Source organism: Stenella coeruleoalba (genome assembly GCF_951394435.1).
Source record: "Stenella coeruleoalba genome assembly, chromosome: 9".
Lineage (NCBI taxonomy): Eukaryota > Metazoa > Chordata > Mammalia > Artiodactyla > Delphinidae > Stenella > Stenella coeruleoalba.
In genome coordinates, this window is record NC_137155.1 from 726,013 (window position 1) to 746,678 (window position 20,666).

The 20,666-nt window shown below is 43.1% G+C and overlaps 1 protein-coding gene across 1 annotated transcript in view; it reads left to right on the forward strand.

The window, feature by feature from the left end:
- LOC307191497 (ATP-binding cassette sub-family A member 13-like) overlaps nucleotides 1-20,666 on the forward strand; it is a gene marked incomplete at both ends in the record, with an annotated part of 111,614 nt that overhangs the window by 59,689 nt on the left and 31,259 nt on the right. Inside the window, 8 exon segments of the mRNA XM_079931626.1 lie at nucleotides 2,853-2,886; nucleotides 2,890-3,009; nucleotides 5,651-5,734; nucleotides 5,736-5,905; nucleotides 10,443-10,448; nucleotides 10,450-10,571; nucleotides 10,574-10,605; nucleotides 12,907-13,016. Coding sequence (XP_079787752.1) covers nucleotides 2,853-2,886; nucleotides 2,890-3,009; nucleotides 5,651-5,734; nucleotides 5,736-5,905; nucleotides 10,443-10,448; nucleotides 10,450-10,571; nucleotides 10,574-10,605; nucleotides 12,907-13,016 — 678 coding nt within the window.

Here is a 20,666-nt window from a genome sequence, read left to right on the forward strand (position 1 = left end):
GCTGTGAAAAGGATATCAGGTCATTCAGATAAACCTCCCCTACAGTGGCCGTCAAGGGTTCCCATTAAATTACTTTTAGTTGTTATTGTTACTGTAAGAATTATTTAATATTTAGAGGATACTGTGTCCTAAGCTCTAAAGCATGCCTATAGTAGAGACATGTTTTCTATACTCAGCTGGATGTAACGATCTACATACGTGGGCTCCTGGTTCTAAAGAAATGATTTGATTTCAGTTTGTTGATCCGGTTGAATGCATAGTGTGGTCATGTTTCCTTAGAGTGTGAGCAAAATATGTTTTGCTGTAAATTATTTTTGAACTTTAGAGAGCAGATTTCAAAAATTAAGGTGGAACTCAGACAAAGTCGCATGGTGAGACGCTCTTACAAAAAACGTGTTTTTAGGAATTTTCCTTAACCTTGTTTTGCTTGTTTGCTTTGCTTCCTTTAAGAATCTGAATTAAGCTAGAATTCTGTCCACATTCATGATTACAGCACTTTTCAAACAAGTTCAGGGGACTCACAGGTCTCTCGAGTTACATTCATGGCCCAACATGGTGGCCACCTCAGGGGAGGGGTCTTAGGTGAGAGGGGCCCAGAGGACCTGGGAAGGTGCCCCAGGCTGGTTCCAGTGGACGAGAGCAAGGGGGCTGCCGACCGGACTCTCAGGGTGACCCCCCAGGGGCTAGTTCAGGTTTAAAGGGTGGTCCTTCCTCCACTGGAGGCCAGGCCTGCACACAACCTGACACGGTGACCCCCAGCAAGAGGAGGGGCCCTTGGGGCCCCAGTGGACGAGAGTGCCGGCTCGCAGTCCTGTCCCCACAAGGAGCCCAGAACCATCGCAGAAAGGCTGCATCCCAGAATAAGCTGAGACCAAGAACACGGTCAGGCATTAAATGGGGCTGTTGGTCTGGAATCTGGAAAAATTGGGGAATGAGTAAATGAATAGACTCTCACAAGACATAATAGGACCAAGTGCCCAGTTACAATTTTCCTTTATCTTTTCTTGTTTTTCTTTCTCTCTGTGGAGGAAAATTTGATATTCAAGCTGGAAAGGGAGGAGAATTCACATCAAAAGAGAAAAAAATAACACCTGAACATCTCAGACAGAAAAGAGAATCTGGCTTATATAAAAAATGGAAACCTTAACCGCATACTTGGTGCACATCTAGTACTAAAGGATTATGAAGATGAGGTCACAGAATCCTGGTCCATGTCTGGAAAATCCTGCAATGTGGAGGTAGGACCGCTTTCAGAGGGAGGAAAACCCCATAAACGGTAGAGTAGTTATGAGCGGGCTGCCACTCTCCAGGTTAATCGTTAAAATGATATCACAGTTTGGTAAAAGAACGGCGGTTGCTTGAAGCTACCGTATGTTTTACCAAAAAATAAATTATGCACTTTAAGCCAATTTAAGTCTTTCCTTGAAAAGAAAAAAGCAGGACGACTGGAGCCACCAATATGTTTATTTGAACCAAGCATTGATATTTAAGAGCAGTTGCATTAAAGCACTCACCTCAAACTTGTATGCTCGAGAAGTGCTATTTTCTGAAATACAAGGGTGTATCTTTTGACCCAGGGACGAATACCATAGATTTCATGTGGAAAAGGAACTGTACTCAAATCAAAAGCTATCTTGAGGGCCTAGCGTCCTTTTGAAGTCTCATGCTTTTCAGAGCTAGTTAACGTATTAAGGAAACCTCAGGCATTCAGAAGCTACCAAGGTATTTCAAGTGAAACCACTAAATCAGCCTGAGAACATGGTGACAGGTTTGCACTGAGTGTGCAGAGAGCACATGGGAGCACGCAGGGTCTTCAGAGAAAGGTCGTGACTTAAAGTCAGTGACTTCAGCTGTTTCATACATTCTGTCAATAAAGCAGACCATATTCATAAATGTGTACATATATCATCTTGGTTCTTATAACGACCTAATATATTTCCAATTGATAAATTTTGTTGACTGTTCCTTTCCATGAAATGGGAAGAATGCTGCATGAAAGAATAAAAATAAAGACAGTGAAGTAAGTGACTCTTCTGCCGGTACTTGCGGCTTCCTTTCCTGGAGCGGAGCAGGGTGGGGGTCACAGAGGAGCCTGAGGTGAGTCGGCCGCGAATGAGCCCTGGCTCTGTGCTCTGGAGAAGGAAGAAGGAAGAGGTGTTTCCTTTAGAGGACAATTTTGGGTGTCTTCTTAGAGCGTGAGGTCATCTGAAACTTCCGGGGGCCGCTTCGCGGGTCCAGCCCTCACGCCCCGGCTTCGGGCTCACACACAAATCACCCCCGCTTTCAGCTCCTGCTTCTCAGCCGTGGGTCCGTGGTCAGGTATCTTAGCCGCGTCCATCCCATGTCCTATCTGTGAAATGGGGCCGTGGCACCCGCCTTCAGGGCTGTAGGATCAGGGAACACCCTGGAGGCATACGGCATGGAGCTTACACACGGGGCACCCCAGAAAGGAAGCTTTCCAGTTCTGTTATGTCCTCTTTTAATATAGAGCTTCCCACCCTTGGTAGCTTTAGTGATTTAATCTTCTCTGAAAAACAGGTGTATCCCTGCTCTGCTGAGAAGGCTGTGAGCAGAAAGGGAGGCCAGGCCTGCCCCGTGCGGGAGGGGACACTGGGGCTTTCTCCAGGTCGCACGTCCTAGCCCGGGTTGGACCCTGCCCAGGGCTCTGCCCATATATTACAGAAAATGTGCTTTGTCTTTAGAAAATAACTGCCGGATTTATTAAGTAAAAATTGCTCCTGTTCACTGAGGGAGGAAAAATAACCAGGCCAGCAAAATCTCATCTTTAAATCAGTCTGTATAGAAGTAAGTGTTACAGGACAAGGAACACGACTTTTCACTTGACATTTCAGATGCGCGACTGTTCCGTGGATGTATTTCATCTCCTGAATCTTCTTCAGTTCGGACGTGGCTTTCATCTGCTACATCTCCCTGAACTTCCTCCTCGGTCTCTGCACCATGCTGATGACCGTCACGCCCTGGCTGTTGGCCTTTGTCTCCAAGGCTCAGGTTAGTGACCTCCCACAGGCTCTGGGACTAACGCCTAGACTACCGTTGCTTTTCCAGCTGGAGCTCAGCGCAGATGTGCTGGTATCCACTGTCTTTACCTCCAGAAAGAGACGCTGACTCTGCTTCGCAGAAACCCCTGTGCCTTGATAAGCCCAGAGCCAGGCTGGCAGCAGCGGGCACAAGATGAGCAGTTGGTGCACCCGCTTTGCGAGTGGAGGGCAGGCTGAGCCGTGCGTTCACAGCGCATCCCTGTTGCGGGTGAATTGCCAATCGATGGTTGGAAGAGTGGCTGTGTGTGTGGAGCGTGTCCTGTGCTGGCGTCAGGGGCGCAGGGGTCAGACATTCCTCTCTTCGGGGTCAGCTGCTCCGGTGTGGGATTGGCTCCCGTGCAGACCACACTGTCAGGCCACAACAGGTCTGGATTGTCCGGGCGATTCTGCCCTCTGAGCCCCGGGGCATGTTTAGATTTGCTGCTTTCAGGGTGTTGGAGCAGAGGTCTCCAAGAGACTGGACTCCTAGTCGAGGACCATTACTCCTGGTGAGGAAGTACCTGTCTCAGGGAACCCCTCCAGCAGGCCGTTTGCATCGGGAGGCCCCTTTTGGTTGTCATCCCAGCAGGCGTCGAGGTCCAGTGGAAACCAGCTCTGCTGACACCCCGCTCTTGTCCTTCCATGCTCCTCCCCGTGAGGCCTGCCAGGGGAGATGTCTGCTTTAACTCATCTTCCGTCTTGCTCAGCCTCCCCTGAGCTGCCTGTGGGAATGAATTTCATAGTCTGCACCCTCCTCTGCCCCGGATTTCCATACATTTCTTTCCTGCTTTCTTTCTTGGCTCTGACCACACAGGTCTCTCCTGACCCCTGCTGTCCATGTGGATGCCATTCCTCTCTGCTCCTGGGGCTGGATCGACTCAGGGGCTGAGGAAACAGCCTGGGAAAGGCCCGGCCTCCCAGTTCTGGAGGATGGGCTGCTGGTTGGTGTCTGGCGAGTCCGGGACTGAGGCCTGTTCCATCGGGACGGGCTCCCTTCCTGGTGCCCGGACGCGCCGGGACTTGGTCGGCTCTGCAGCAACGGCTCATCTTATTTGCTGCTGTTGTGCCTCACGTTTGTACAGAAGCAGTGAGCTCTGTAAATGTTCATTATGCATCCAGTGAAACAATTTATTTTGGTGATTTTTATAGATCTATTATTGACACTAATCTGTATTAGTGTCTTTAGCCTTTAAGTAGCAGCTAGCAGAATGAGTCACTGGCTTTAGCTTGAGGAGAACATTGAAATTGGAGGAGGCAGAACAGGGTTTCCCTCGTCCGCATCGGAGCTCAGATATGACGTGGATCCTGGTCATGAACTAAAGGGGGAGGAAGAGAGACTCAAGGGGGACAATCCCCGCCCCAGGATATGGGTCACACACAGAAGAGAAGGGCCAGGAATCTTGAGATTCTAAGGCTAAGGTGAGTGGGAGGCTTTGTTCCCTCCTGTTATAAGTAGCGTCACTCACCTGGAGAGAAATCAGCAAGCAGGAAGTTGTTTGCAAAAACATGGGTCAAACTCAATGGTTAACAGATAATAAAAGGCATTTCATTGCTGTTGCTAAGGTCTTTCTTTTCCTTTGCTCTTTATTTTGATCTCGTTTGCTTAAAAAACTCAACGTGATAAATGGGTGATTTCAAATATTCCTTTGTAAGTTCAAGGGGCAATATATTCTTATGAAATCACGGAATAAGACAAGAAAGGTGACTAGATTTTCAGATGAGTATCAAATGGCAGTGTAAGTGGTATTAACCATTGTGTATACGAACGACAACATTAATATGAGCATTTTACTTTTTACCAAATCACAGTTTCTACGCTGATATGTACAGAAAAGGCATTTTGGGTTCTAACTCAGGATGTGGAGCATCTCTCTCTCCCACCGCTGAGGCTGTCTTTTGACGGGAGGGCGATGTAGGTAGATGAAAAACTCATAGTTTGAGTAATTTATTTCTCTACTTGATCAGTCCCACATACTGTGAATTAGACACTCATAAATTGCTGTTCTGTGAATTTGCATAGCCACGCCCATCACACGTGTAGATTATTTGCTGAGTGTCATGCGTTAGAACAGCTTTGTTCACATGGGAATAGACACCAGTGTGAATCCCTTACAGTCAGATCTGAGTCCTCATTATTAATTATTTCCTGAACTGTAAGATGCTGACTTAAAAGCTGTAATAGTCTCCTATTTCCACCTTATAACTAGGAAGACAAAAATCTTTCATGTTGTACATTATTTGATCCAGGGACATAGTTTTATGAAAAGTGGGATTAATACATTCCTTTAGGACTGGAGGAAATCTGTAAATAGTGGTAGTCAGTGAAGACCAGAACTAAGGGAAAATTAAATGAACCTTTCATGGTTTTCCCATGTCTATATGCAGAAGACAATAAACTGTAATATACTAACAGTACATACCCCTAAAAGTCTTCATTGAATTTTCTATTGTCTCCAGATCACACTAGTTGAGACTATTCATTGTGGACAGCTGTAAATTTGCGTGGTAAGGGAGAACTGGACATTACTGAGTATGAGATATATAATTGGCGGTTTTATAATCTTTCTCTACAAAGAGCTCTTAATTTGCTTTCTCTTTCTTTCATTGTACAGAGTTTGCAGAATATCTGCGATGTCCTCAAGTGGGTCTTCACTATTTTCCCTCAATTCTGCCTGGGTCAAGAGCTGATAGAACTCTTGTTACAATCAGATCAGATACAACCTGACCCACAACTTCGGCATCGATTTGTACATGAGCCTCTTCGAGATGAGCTTCCTGGGCTGGATCTTTGTGCAGCTGGCGGTACAAGGGATGGTCCTTCTCCTCCTGAGGGCCCTGCTGCATGGGGACCTCTGGCAGTGGCCCAGGTATGTCCCTCGGGGCCCGTCCTTGATGGCAATTCCAGCCTGGAGACTGCAAGACAAGAAACGTTCTGGTTCTGATCAGTGTCATACACACTTCTGTTAGTTAGGATTTTATGGGGTTTTTTGTTTGCTTTGTTTTTGCTTATTTGTTTTTTTATTAGTGAATGAACGACATTAGGAAGGAGAATGTCAAGAGCAAGGTGTCAACCTGTGAGATAATTGATCCAGTTTTTCAATTGCCTCAATGAATTTTCTCCTTTAGTATTGCTCAGTTTTCCTCTTATTTTGATTGTAGCATCTAAGGTGAATTTGGTTGATGCCATAATATAATTTACTTTTATGGTGAAATAGCATCAACTCCTAAAAGCAGGAATGTATGGAAATCCAGTGCCGATAACCACTTACCCTGTTGCTACTACTGCTTATCATGTTCTTCTTATTGATTTAATATTATTTAATTAATCATGCTAATAACGTTCTCCTGTTTTTTAGCTGAGGATGAAAGCCCAAGGGGTATACGTGCGTGTGTGGGCTGACCATACGCATCTGCGTGTACCTGTGCCACACAGCATCCTTACACCCACCTCCCTGTATCCTCGATAGGGTTTCAGGTGGTTTTGCAAGGAGATCTGAAGTACTGTCAGATAACGCATTTTAAATATTAAGGAAGGAATGTGCTTTCCTGTGTAGGGTCCACAATGCGTGTCTCTCCCTCCGTAATGCTTGTGGCCTGAATCTGTCGACTTGCTCTTTCCAAGAAAGGGATCCTTTCTGGAGAAATCACTAATTAGGACCATATCACAGGAGAACCTATTAAAGATTATAGACACACTGTTAGCATTTTGTGGCGATTTCCTTATAGGATTTCCCTGTCTCAGTCACTTCATCGACGTACCTCCTTTATAACCCCTTTAATCTGCTCAAGTGGAGAACCATTTTGAATACACATCACAAAGCTCTAGAGTTGGCCACAATCCCTCTGGAATCTGCAGATTTCCAATACTGACTGCGTTTGAAATAGAATTCTGAGTGCCTTTCAAGCGTAATTGGTTCAGTAATTGGCCCTCACTAGTTTGATCTGTCGTGAACCCTGTTCTGTAGAATCCCCTCCGGCAGATTTCAGGGTGTCCCGTCCTCCTGCAGCACTGAAAGATCTTTCTTTCAAGACTTCCGGTATTACCTTTACTTGGTAAAGTATAAGTGAAACCATGTTTTAGGATAACGTCCTCAGGGCTCCCCTGGTGGCGCAGTGGTTAAGAATCTGCCTGTCACAGGGGACACGGGTTTGAGCCCTGGTCCGGGAAGATCCCACATGCCGCGGAGCAACTAAGCCCGTGTACCACAACTACTGAGCCTGCGCTCTAGAGCCTGTGAGTCACGACTATTGACCTGGCATGCCACAACTACTGAAGCCCATGCGCCTAGAGCCTGTGCTCCGCAACAAGAGAAGCCACTGCAATGAGAGGCCTGCATGCTGCAATGAGGAGTGGCGCCTGCTCGCAGCAACTAGAGAAAGCCCGCGTGCAGCAATGAAGACCCAACACAGCCAAAAATCAATAAATGAAATAAATAAATTTATTTAAAAAAGAATAACATCTTTGTTATTCACAGTAAATAGTCAATATTTGTTGTTCTTTGTCAATGTGAAGGTTACAGAGTCCAGAAATTTAATGTAATTTGGACATTAGTTGCCTATCACTCCTTTATGGACAACTGTCACAATAATGATCTGACCAAATTCATGTGTTTTTAAAATCCAGGTCACTAATCATTGGCTGAAAGATAGGTCCACGGTTCTCAGCCAGGCCCCTCCAGTCCAGCCCCTCACACCCAGGGATGCTGCATGGGGTGTCCCCTCTGCCCCCACCCCTGACGTTGGCGTCTGGTCCCCTGCCTGGACTGGTCCTTTGCCAGGACTGACTGCCCGGCCTCCAGGACCCTCCTCGTGCCCCTCCCATCTCCCAGGCCAGGTTTGACATCCTCCCTGTGTTTCCAGTAGAGCCTGTTTTCTCCATCAGGGCCGTCTGTGTTTTTTTGTTGTTGTTGTTTCTCTTTTTTTAAAATTTTTATTGGAGTGTAGTTGATTTACAATGTTGTGTTAGTTTCAGGTGTACAGCAAAGTGAATCAGTTTTACATATACATGTATCCACTCTTTTTTAGATTTTTTTTCCCATATAGGTCATTACGGAGTACTGAGTAGAGTTCCCTGTGCTCTACAGTAGGTCCTTATTAGTTATCTATTTTATACATGTGTATATGTCAGTCCCAATCTCCCAATTTATCCCGCTCCCCCTTACCCCCCAGTAATCATAAATTTGTTTCCTACATCTGTGACTTTATTTCAGTTTTGTAGATAAGTTCATTTGTAGCCTCTTTTTAGATTGTACATATAAGCAATATCATATGGTATTTGTCTCTGTCTGACTTACGTCACTCAGTATGAGAATCTCTGGGTCCATCCATGTTGCTGCAAATGACATTATTTCAACACAGTGCCATTTGTGCCAGCGTTGTTTCACAGCGTTTGTCTGTTACTCTCCTCTACTTTGCATTCCTTCATGCAGGAACTGTTTTACACTGTCGCAGTCAGATCATGGAAAGAATAGGAAGACCCTGCCCTCTGCATCTACACAGAGGCTTCCTGTGTCCCCTCCCAAGCGGCGTGTCCCCCACCTGCCCGGGTGCCCTTCCCTGCCCGGCACCTGTCCCCGTCCTGCAGTCCTGCTGCCGCCCGTGTTGTCTGCTCAGATCTGGGTCTCCATCGGAACCTGAGCTCCGGCCACACCCGAGTCAGGTTGGGTGGGCTTTGGGGGGTTCCTGTTTGTTCTCTCTCTGGTCTGGGGCTGGACTCTGCTCTCTGTACCCCAGGCCCTGGTTGGGTCCGAGGAGCCACACAGCCCAGGGCAGCGTCTCCCTTCAGATACATCAGCTGAATCCCTGCAAAGTCCTGCTACACCAGCGCCCGTCAGGATCCTTCCTTTGTAACGCAGATGCCATTTTTCATGATCGGCAGTTGGAAGACGGCCAAGTGGCCCACTTCTGAGCGCAGGGGACGAGCTGCATGTGTGTTGCTGAGAGGAGGCTGACAAGCAGTGACCTTGCTCAGTGCCCCCCATCCATCAGAGCCACTTGAGATGTAACCAGTAGGCATCTGCACCGGAACCCTGGGGGCAGACGCCCTCTGGGGACAAGACCAGGGAGCAGGTGTAAAGCTTCCCAGGTGATGCTAATGAGGAGAATTAACTGATGCAGCTCGGAAACAGGGAGGGGTTAGATGGCACCACGTCCTGGCACAGGGAGAGACGACCTCTGGACAGCCAGGCCAGGCTGAAGGGCCAGGACGCACCCTCCCCTGGGAAAGGGGGGACAACAGTCAGCAAGAAAAGTGTACAACTCAGTGGATCTCCATAAACTGAGCACACCTGTGTTCCCTTCTCCCAGACAGGAGCAAGAGCCGCTCAGAAGCCCTCCACAGTCCCCTGCGGGTCATCCCCACTCTGTAGATAAGCGCTGCTATTTTTATCACCACGGATTCCTTTCTCATGCTTTTGAATATTATGTAAATCACACCATATAACACATACTCCTGAGTAGCTATGTTTTCTCATCATCTACGTTGGGTCTTGAAAAATTATATGTTTGTCCAGTGGTGATTGCAGGTATGGAAAAAATAATACAGGGAAAGGAGCTGGGGCCACTGGGATCTAGATGTGGATATTTTATTTTATTTTTAATACCTTTTAATTTTAAAATAGTTTAAAGCTCACAAGAAATAGCAAGATTAGTACAGAGAGAGCCTATGTACGCTCCCAGTGATACTGTGATAATGTAATAATACAGTACATCACAATGTTACATTGATAAAACCAGGAAATTGATGTCGGTACAAGACTGTCTCATTGTCTGTACTCATTTAGTTATTAAAATATGGGCATATTACAGTTTTCAGAAATTGAGATTTACTTGAAAGCTAAAATGCACCAGAAAGAAAATCATAAGGAAGATTGGAAAGTGAGCTAGCTCAGATTTTGAGTCAACAAATCAGAGGTGAAAGTTCACTTTATGTTCATCTGACAGGTGTCTGCTGAGTGCTTGCTGTGCGTCCTTCTACACCATCCAGCACGTGCTACGGAGCCATAGTGTTTGGGGACTTTTGTGGGTAATCTGCTTTATTAAAGAGCCTGTTTGCTAAAGTGGTCAAAGTTGATGTCTTATACCTTTGCGATAAATTACTTGTCCTCTAGCACAAAAGTCTGGCATGACTTTATTGCTCGTAAAATTGAAAAGTAGTTTGAGTTTGGTGTCCATCCACGTCACTGTCTTTAAGGCTGATGTACATTTCCTTTGCGTTAGAGGATGAATGTTGACCCCTGATAGTAACCGGCCAACGGGATGCAGAACTCGGGTGCGTGGGCCAGAGCTGGTACCGCAGACTCTGGGGACCACGTCTTCTGTTCAGATGACCTCTGACCTTTCTCTCCCTCTAGATTCTTCCGGTCCATTTCCCAGGTGTGAATTAACTCTGACTTACCCTCCCAGGGGTCACTGCCATTCGAGGCACAGTCACATCTTCCAAGGACGTAGATGTTGAAAAAGAGCAAGTGAGGGTGTTGGAAGGCAGAACTAGTGGAGACATTCTCGTGTTGTACAAACTTAGTAAGAGTTACAGAGGCTTCTTCAAGAGGGCTTACTCAGGGGAGAGGTAAGAAAGCTTCTGTTTGTACCTTTGCAAACCACCGTCACTCTAATTGTCCATCTGTTCATGTTATTCTCAGGATATCTGAAATGGAAACTAAGAGCAGCTTCACATTTCAGGAATCTCTGCAGGGTCTAGGTGGAGAGTCAGTCGACTCTTTCCCTAGTGAAAACTCTGCTGATTGAGTGATGGGGTTTTTTCTGTTTCATAATTTTTAAAATGTAAGTGATCAGTGAGTTTTAATTAGTTTGGCTTATGGGGTGACTCTATTGAGTGCAAATATTTTATAAATCCAATTAATTAAGGAAACCACTTCTAACTCCTGCTTGGACTTCAGTACTCTTTAAGTGGCCAATTAAGCCCGTCTAGTAATATGCTATTCTGGAAAGGTAGAAACACTCACACACTATAGCCATAGCTCAGAGTTGTTTTTCCATGAATGTGTGTGTCATTAATTCTAGTAGAAATGTTTAATCTGAACTGACAGAAGCCATACAAATTGTTCCCAACATGTGTTTAATGCATAAAGGGAAATCAGTTCTGGAAATGATTACCTTTAATTAACTGTTAAAAAGAAAAAGAGTATCTCGCATTCACATTGTACCAAGCTTCTGAGAGATTCAAAGTATGTTATATCGTTATCTGATTGGTATCCATGCTCTATTTGTGAGCGGATCTGAGGTAAAGAGAAGCCAAGAGATGCGTCTGAATCCATCCAGGGACCCTTAGACCCTCACCGAGGTGTGTGGTCCAATGGGACAGAAGTTAAAGAAGTGGTTTGTGCAGTTGTTGGCGACTCAACTCTAAGACTAGCTACGTGATTTTTGCCGTCTTATGGAAATGTTTTCTTACCCTTGCTTTAAAAAATAAACGTCTGTCTTGCTACTACCTCTCCTCTAGTTTTAAACTAAAGTGTGAGAGAAAAACTTGGAAAACTTCCTGTGAGAGATGCTCCAAGTCTCTGAGATGACCCAAGACACATTTACCTTCGGGTTCTCTTCACTAGGCTGTTAATGAGCATCTGAGTTTAATGGCTTAGAGGTAACGTCCTATGCAAGAGCCTGCAGAAGAGACGGGCGGCTAAGATGTGTCCCCGTCCCTCTAGGAATTAATAATCAGGTAGGAAGTGGGAGATAACAAACATACACAATGTTGCATAACAGCAGGGCAAGGGTCAAAGGCACAGAGTGAATCGCCTCGGAGCTGTAAGTCCAGAGAGGGGGCCTCGAAGGAGGAACGGGAGCATCGTGGGAGTGGGGAAGGCAGGGGGTGTGCAGAACTTTATGAAAAAGGGCGGTTCAGATAAACTTAAGCCTAAGCCAGGAGGGTAGATAGAGCTCAGATAGGCTGATGGTTTGTACCTGGGATAGCAGCTCAGGTGTGGTCTGTGACACGAGTGACATGGGACAGGACAGTTCTGCAGCAGGATGGACCCCTATATCAGAGCGTGGGCGAGACCCAGGCAAGGTGGGGGAAGCATGAGTGTTGAAGCAGGTGGCACCTGGAGCTACAAAATAGGGTTCTGTGATAAGCAGGTGGGCTTGGCCAGAAGAAACCCAGAACAGTCTCTTTTCCAGGGTTCAGGGAACCAGGAAGCCAGCTTAGGTCAGGAGACATCGGGAAACAAGTGTTCTGGAAGGAGCTCAGGAAGAATGAAAACGTCTCAGCTTCCACCACAGAATCCCCAGCTAAGGATATCCAAAGGTTCAAGGTAGAGGCTGGGGCCGTGGAAGAGCGAGGCCATTGTTTCCTCCACGGAATGTAAGACAGGGTGAAGCAGGAGATGTGACCTGGTGCTGAGCGAGAGTATGGGAATAGAGGGCCTTCTTGATTAGTGTCAGCGTTAGGCTACAGTCGGAGTGAGAGGAGAGAGCCAGAGAGACGGAGAGATTCAGAGACAGAGACGGAGAGGAAGGCAGGGGAATAATAATGATAATGATGATGTGACTCCTAAAAAATATTGCGCTTACCAGAGGGACATGGTTGGGAGCCTGTTGGGTGCGCCCTGGATAGGACGGGAAATTTCAGCATAATCTGTGGTAGTTGGCCTTTACTTCTCAGCCTCTTGAGTTTTCCAGACGTGAATTTGCTTACTCGTCTGTGAATTAACACTGAAATGACACCACTCAAATGCCACGGTGATTTCAGAAGTACTGCATGAGCTATAAAACGCGTTATACATTTATTTTATGATTGTAAAAGTCTACAAATAACACAAACCAAAAATATCAACTCAGAGTCGGGTGAAAGCAAGTGCTGTTTCCGATGTAATTTTGATTTTATGGTTTGTTTGTCTTCTTCTCTCAGTGCTTTCGGCTTCTACAGGTGAACGGAGCTGGGAAAACCACCACATTCAAAATGCTGACCAGGGACCTGCCTCCGAGCTCGGGACACACCATCCTCAGGACTCCCATGGGGTAAGATTTAATCAGATTTAGTTGTTTTGCTGCCTGTAGAGATAATCATCAAGGCCAGAGACCCCCAGCCTCCCTTCAGTCCTGTGCACTAAAGTCAGAGGAGATCATTTCCCTCCAATTTACTTTCCAATGACCACTCCTCACAAGGGGGAGAAGAGCCTCCAGATGGGAATGAAATGAACTTGACGTTTCTGGCCAGAGGGTAGAGGAGGTGTTGGCAAAAGCTGCCCAGGGCTGACCCCTTCCAGGGGCGCCGGCTGCTCTGCCCCATGAACCCAGGTGAGCAAGGAGTAGCCAGGGGCTGGTTCTTCTTGCGTTGCCATCTGTTGGAGCTTCAGACGCCCTCCCCCAGTGCAGGGACCAGAAGGGGCATGGTGGTTTCATCGTTTGCCCACCCGGACCTCATCTTTCGGGCAGTACAGCAGTTTTCCAGCTAGTCTTCCAATAGCGTGCCATTCGTGTGCGTCCCAATCCTATCACTGTTCCCAAATCCCGTCCTCTACCCCGCTCTTCTGATTCTCAGTGCTGTGTGATGACGTCCTGGCCTATATCTTTCTGCTCTTCCTACTATAGCGAATTCATTGTAACTTGATAACAGGTTTCAGAAATCTGTCGTTGAACTGACATAAAGAAAGAGACATGCCTTGTGCTACATTCTCTGAAGGTCATGATATAGCCACCAAGTTCTCAGTGCTGGACTTGATTTCACAGTCTGTCTACCTGGGATCCTAGAGTTATTCCTAAGTAGACTTGGAAGTAATTTGCTTGAGATTTTTCTTATATAGTTTCAAATACATTCATAATTGAAAAAAGTTCAAAAATATCATAATCATCCATTAATTAGCTGATTCTTTGCTTCAACAGTTTATTGTCCATCTATGGTGTGCCAGGCACCAGGAAGACAGAAATTGTTCCTGTGATCCTAAAACCCAGTGTTAACATTCGTATGTCTCCTACTAGTTTAATTTAAACATGCATAGATATCTGTGTGTATATATCTAATTTTGTCTATTATCTGCGTGTGTCTGTGTGTATGTGAAATGTAGGTGATTAAATATGTAGAGAGATGTGTATTTTAAAATCAGACACGATCATAAAGATCATTGTGTAGACTTCATTTATACTTATTGCATGAACATTTCATAATCCTCTTCAACAATATTTATTAAAGATTTAATGTTTTAGAAGCCTGGTGGGCATGCCATTTCATTGTTAGATTAATTTGCGTTTTCTTGATGACTCATGAACTTGACGGAGCGCTCTCCCCACATTTACCTGTTGCTCGGGGTTTCTTTCTGCCAGTCGTCTGTCATGACCATTGTTCTTTTCTTATAAGGTTGTCTTTTTGTTACTCATTGTGTACGAGTTTTTAATACATTCAACTAGTAATTAATCCTTTGCGTGCTTTGTATGTTTTAAGTATTAGCTTCAGTGACCTTGTATTTTAACTCTGTTTTAGAAGTTTGTGTGTGTAGAGGTTCTCAGTTTTGGTAAGACTGATTTATTCTTTTTTTTCCTTTGCTGTCTCTTGCTTTTTGAGTCTCAGGAAATTCTCTTTCTAAAGTAATAAAACTGTTCTCCATAGTTTCTTTTCAGAGGCTTCTATTCTGCATTCATGTTTCTAATTTATGTGGAGTTTAAAATTGAATATATGGTGTAATGGGAAAACAATCTGATTTCTTTTTCTGCTCCTGAATTCCAGTTTGCCTACGGCCATTTTTACAGCCATGTGTCTTTCGTCTGTCAGTTGGAAGCATCTCCTGCTCTGTACCGAGTGCTCAGCCAGCTGGGACTCAGCTTTGCCACCTCCTGCTTCAGGTGCATCCTGGTGGGTTGCACCACCTATCTGTCTTCCTGGTTTTTCCTTTCCAGGACAGTCTGGATTACTTTGGGCCCTTTACGAGGTATTATTTTTAGAATCATTTTGGTAACCTGTATAAGAATGTCAAAATATTTGAACCTTGATTGGAATTGAATCAAATTTATTTTATAATTTGAAGAGATTTGCATCTCTATGATATTTTGTCTTCCTTATCCTTAAGTCTGGTAGTTACCCATTTATTCAGGTCATTTAAAAAGCGTCGATTCAGTATGTTGCACTTTTCTTTATAGGATCCTTGCATATCTATCTTAGATTTATTCATCCTGATGAATTTGTCTTCATCAGGAGGTAATTCATGTCTTAATTGTTTATTTTTTGGGACTTTCTTCTTTGGTTTTTTCATGGCTGGAGATGTTGCTGTTTACCTCGCGAGTGAGTTTATGTGGTTTTACTCTCATTCTCTCTTTTGCTGTCACCTTCTGTGTATCAGTTTGCCGCTCTTTCCGCTATTTACTCCCTAGATCTCTCGTCCAGGGCCAGGTCGTATGTTGAAAGTTTGGGGTTCCCGTCCTGCGGCCACAGGTGGATGGCCCATGTGAGTCCTTGCATCGCCAGATCCTGGTCTCACTCTGGGACCTGGCCTGGAAGATGAGCAGCCTCCACGTCACCTTCTCAACCTCCTCCCGGGAGAGGTGGGGCTCTAGACCCAGGTGTCACACACTAAGCTGGGCTCTGGTCCCTCTGCATCCCTATACGAGTGCATTTAGTCCCCGTTACCTCGCAGGGGCCCGATTCCTAGCTGCTGTGTGTAATTCAGGTCAGAACGCAGTGACCAGTGGCTTCAGACCCTACGTCCTGTACTCTCTTGTTTCTGATGCATAGAGATATTTATTTTTGAGTGTGTTTTTCTATTCTACACGCTTGTTACAGAGCAGTGAATGAAGTAGATAAATATCTATTAGTCATTTCTTTTTAATTTAAGTATAGTTGATTTACAATGTGTTAGTTTCAGGTGTACAGCAAAGTGATTCAGTTATACGCATATATATATATATATATATATATATATATATATATATATATATATATATGTTTTTTCAGATTCTTTTCCCTTATAGTTTATTACAAACTATCGAGTATAGTTCCCTGGGCTATACAGCAGGACCTTGTTGTTTGTCTGTTTTATACATAGTTGTGTGTTTATGTTAACCCCAAACTCCTAATTTATCCCTCCCCCATTTTCCCCTTTGGTAACCATAAGTTTGTTATGTCTGTGGGTCTGTTTCTGTTTTGTATATAAGTTCATTTGAATCATTTTATTTTTTTAATGTGGAGAAAAAAGTGTAAAGCATTGTGTTCACAATTCTCACTGGAATTTTAATTGATTTTATGTTGCATTTATAGATTAATTTGAAAAGAACTGGCATGTGAATGCTGTGTCTTCTTTTCTGCAAACGTTGTATACTTTTCATTCACTGAAATAAATCTAATTCCTTTTAAAAAGTATTTTAATCCATCTAGGATACAATGCTTATCCCAGTAATTCATGAAACATCTCCTTTTCCTCCTGTGGTAATGCCTCTGATTCCAGGTTCCTTTTTGCTTTCCCTAAAATCGTTGAAACAATGTTAAATAGCAGTGTATCTTATAACTCACTTATTTTTTTTCTTTTGGTTTCATTGAGATATACTTGACATAACAGTATAAATTTATAAACTATATATGTTTAAGGAGTACAGCATAATGATCTGACTTACATACATCGTGGAATGATTATCACAAGTTTAGTGAACATTCATCATTTTATTTAGATATAAAATAAAAGAAAAAAACGTATTTTCCTTGCGATGAGAACCCTTAGGATGTATTCTCTAAACAACTTTCATATGTAACACACTGCAGTGTTAATTGTATTAGTCATGTGGTACATTACATGCCTAGTACTTATTTATTTACCTTATAACTGGAAGTTGTACCTTTTGACGGCCTTCACCCAGTTCCCCTTCCCCCTATGCCCTCCTCTGCTAACCACAGATCTCATCTCTTTTTCTGTGAGTTTGTTTGTTTGTCTGAAGTATAATTGACCTGCAACACTGTGTTAGGTCCTGGTGCAAAATATAGTGATTTGATATTTCTATACATTACAACAGTATCACCATGATAAGTCTAGTTACCATCTGTCACCACACAAAGTTATTACGTTATTGTTGACTATATTCCCCACACATACATTTCATCCCTGTGACATGTTTATGTCACAAATAAAAATTTCTGATTATTGATCTGTCCTTATCTTTCTGTGGTATACTTTTTTTTTTTTTTTTTGCAGTATGCGGGCCTCTCACTGTTGTGGCCTCTCCCGTTGTGGAGCACAGGCTCCAGACGCGCAGGCCCAGCTGCCATGGCTCACGGGCCCAGCCGCTCCACGGCACGTGGGATCTTCCCAGACCAGGGCACGAACTCGTGTCCCCTGCATCAGCAGGCAGACTCTCAACCACTGTGCCACCAAGGAAGCCCTCTGTGGTATACGTTATTTTGTCATAGATTTAAATATTTTCTTATTTGCTAAATTTTATATAGCATTTTAAACTTACGATTCATCATGAAAATTAGTTTGTTGTTGAAAAATCTCATTTTAAATCCTTACTATTAGATTACTCCTGTTTTTAATTTTTGTTGTTATTTTGACAATTGAAGTTTTCTAATAAACTTATTTACTTAATTAAAATTTTTAAACTACTTACATGGAGTTAGAACTATCATTATCTTAATAGTTATATTTTTTCTCTTCTCTGTGCCTGTATAACTTGTGATTTTTTTCCTATAAAAATGTCTTTGTACTTCCCAGACTTTGACTATTTTATTTTAAAAAGAATGAAAGATTGAATTTATTTAGCAATTCAATTTCTTTTTCAGTTTTTCAGCAATTCAAATTTTTTCAGACAAATTTATTAAATTTTGTCATTTTTATTAACCTCTCTACCGTGCTTTTCTCAATCTAGTTTTGTGGTTTTATTTCTAACTTCTTGATTTGAATGATTTTTAAAATCTTTTTATCTTTAAATAAAGTATCAAATCATTGCCTATAAATATGATTCTTTGTACAGCTTTACTTTGACCCTAAACATTTAATGTGTGATATTATTGCTGTCATTATTCTGTAAATAACATACATAATTTTGATTTTGTCTTTCCAAAATTTACATAGAAAAATATTTATACTTACTCAAAATCTTGTGTTTCTTGGTTTAATATATTTTTAAAAATTTCTTTAAAAAATTTTTATTGACGTTATGGGAAAGAACATCTCAGTGAATCTTCACAAAGTGAAACCCTTTTGTAATCTGTGTCTCACTCAAGAAACAGCACAAGGCCCCTTAAATCCCTATCCAGTCATTTCTCCCCTTCAAAGGTAACTCCTATCCTGATTTTTTAAAATGTAGCTCAGTATATTTTTATAAGGCAAACTTTTATAACCAAGACTCAGGCCAAGACCCAGAACTCTGGCAGCTAAATGGGAAGCCAGTCAGCCTGCCCTGCCTCAACCACACCCCTGTGCCAGAGGACCCTGTGTGGCCTTATCACCCCAGATTGTCCCTGGACATCAACGTTTGACCTTTATCATTTGTAAAGACCTCGTAGGACTTTCAGACCCTCAGTCTACAGGTCCCCTCTTCCTTTTGTTCTTTTCTTTATAGTCTACCTTTGATCCTGGGCCATTGGACTCGGAAACCTGCCTGTGAACTGTGCTAATTGCATACAACCGATGAGGTCTAACATGATGCGCTGTCCTGTTTCTTGCAAGTTGCAGCTGGATCCAGAGGTATAATCAGGCTTGAGGTCTATCCTTTGACATAAATAAGCAGGAGGTTATGTTTCTGTTTTGTTTTGTTTTTTATCAAGAACCATCTGATATCTGGTCTTCACTCCTTTTTTGATGTCTAATGCCAAGGTTAATGCATTAATTCATTGGAAATTGCAAAATGGTAGTCTTCTAACTCTTATCGTTTTGTTTTCATTTACTAGCTGGAATAATTTTATAAGGAGTTGCTGTCACTACATTTTATTTCACTACCCAGAGGTATAGTTTATATAAAAAAGGACAGATAAATGCTTGTTTTTGTTTTCCCTTTTTATCTACTCAGTTTGCAAGATAATCAATTGATTTCCAATCACCCTCAGAGGTGAAAAATTAGGAGTTGTTTGCTTGTTTGTTTTTGGTTGTATTATTCTGATAAATTTAGAATATATCAGAAGGTTACTTTGTGCTTCGTTATCCCTTTCACTCCTTAAGGGGGCATTTTCTTGCCTCTCCCCTTCCCCCCAGTCTGGTTTCCTCATCCTTGTACTAGGAATGATGATGGCTCAGGCATGGAAGATTCAGCAAGGTCTCAATGTCCAGCAGCTGGCATGCACTCCTCACGTAAGGACTGTTCCCTTTCTTAGCTTCCGTGAGGACAGTCGGAGACCTGAAAGCATATCTGTCTTACTCCAAATTCTGCATGTTTAAACGTTTTGCTATCTGTTGGCTCTTGTTTGTTTGTTTTTAATTTAATTTTTATTTTATATTATAGTTGATTTATATGGTTCTTAACTGTTATAATCATTGCTATCTGTGGGTAGAGAATACAATTAAACTTCAGTGAGTCTATGACTATTGATAAAAAGTCAATATTTGGAACTAATTATGTTCAAGAACAGAAAATAGAGAGAACTGTTCAGCTGAGTGAGTGTATGAGCTCTGTGGGGTTGGGGTCGTAGATCCTAGCTACCATCTGGAAAGGGAACCATGCCACGTGCAGTTGAAGCTCTCTCAAGTGTTATGTTGCTGATTTTTCTCTGCAGTTTTTGCTGATTGTGTGGTGCATTTTCTATCCCCCAATTTCTCTTTGCAAGTACATATGGACAAAATGATCAGAATGTCAAAAGAAAACAAAAGTATATGGCTTATTTTTTCAGCCCTGGAAGGCTGTTTCTCTCCTTAATAATCCCATTCCATCATTTGTCAAGTAATTGGAAAATGAAATTCAAATAGCTGGTCTTGAAAGGAAGAATAAATTTACATCCCCATAATGGTCTATAAGACCCTTATTATGCTACATGTCTGTGTAATTAGTTTAATTATAACTAGATCACTCTTGCATTAATTATATTTTTAACACTGATTACTTGTAATGTTAATTGCACATTGGTATTCAAGGGATTAAATGGATAATTAGAACACAATGGAATTTTTAACTACTTAGAGAGTTGGTATGTATATTTCTGCCCAGGAACCTCATAACTTACTGCTACCTAATTGAAACACAGCAATTCAGTCATTTGTTAGATTAGGGGTCCTTTTGTCTCTTGTTTGAGGACATGTTATTAATTTTTGTGAATGCTTATCCTCAAACCTGAGACTATGTCCTGACTATTCCAATTTGGTTTAAAGTATCACGAGCTCCTGGTATAATGGCAGTGGTCACAAATTGGAAGACCACAGGCGAAACCCACCTGCCCTGTTGTTTGGCGAGCACAGTGTTAAAATGCTCACCAGCTCTGTGTTAGGGGCTTGGCTTTCTCAATATCACCTAATAATTGTAACAACTTTGGGAAAAGGCTGTTACCCTAATTTAGCAAGTTGGGAATCTGAGATTCAGAGGATTGAGTGGAGCGCAGACTTCCAGGGAGGGGCAGAGGATTCGAATCCATGTTCACAACGTACAAGTCACCAAACAACTGATAGTTGGGATTTAGGCCAATGATCGTGACACTGGACTAACAGGAGGACTGAGGTGCTGACTCAGAGCCCAGCCGACCTGACTGGTCCCTCCTGGGAATGAGCT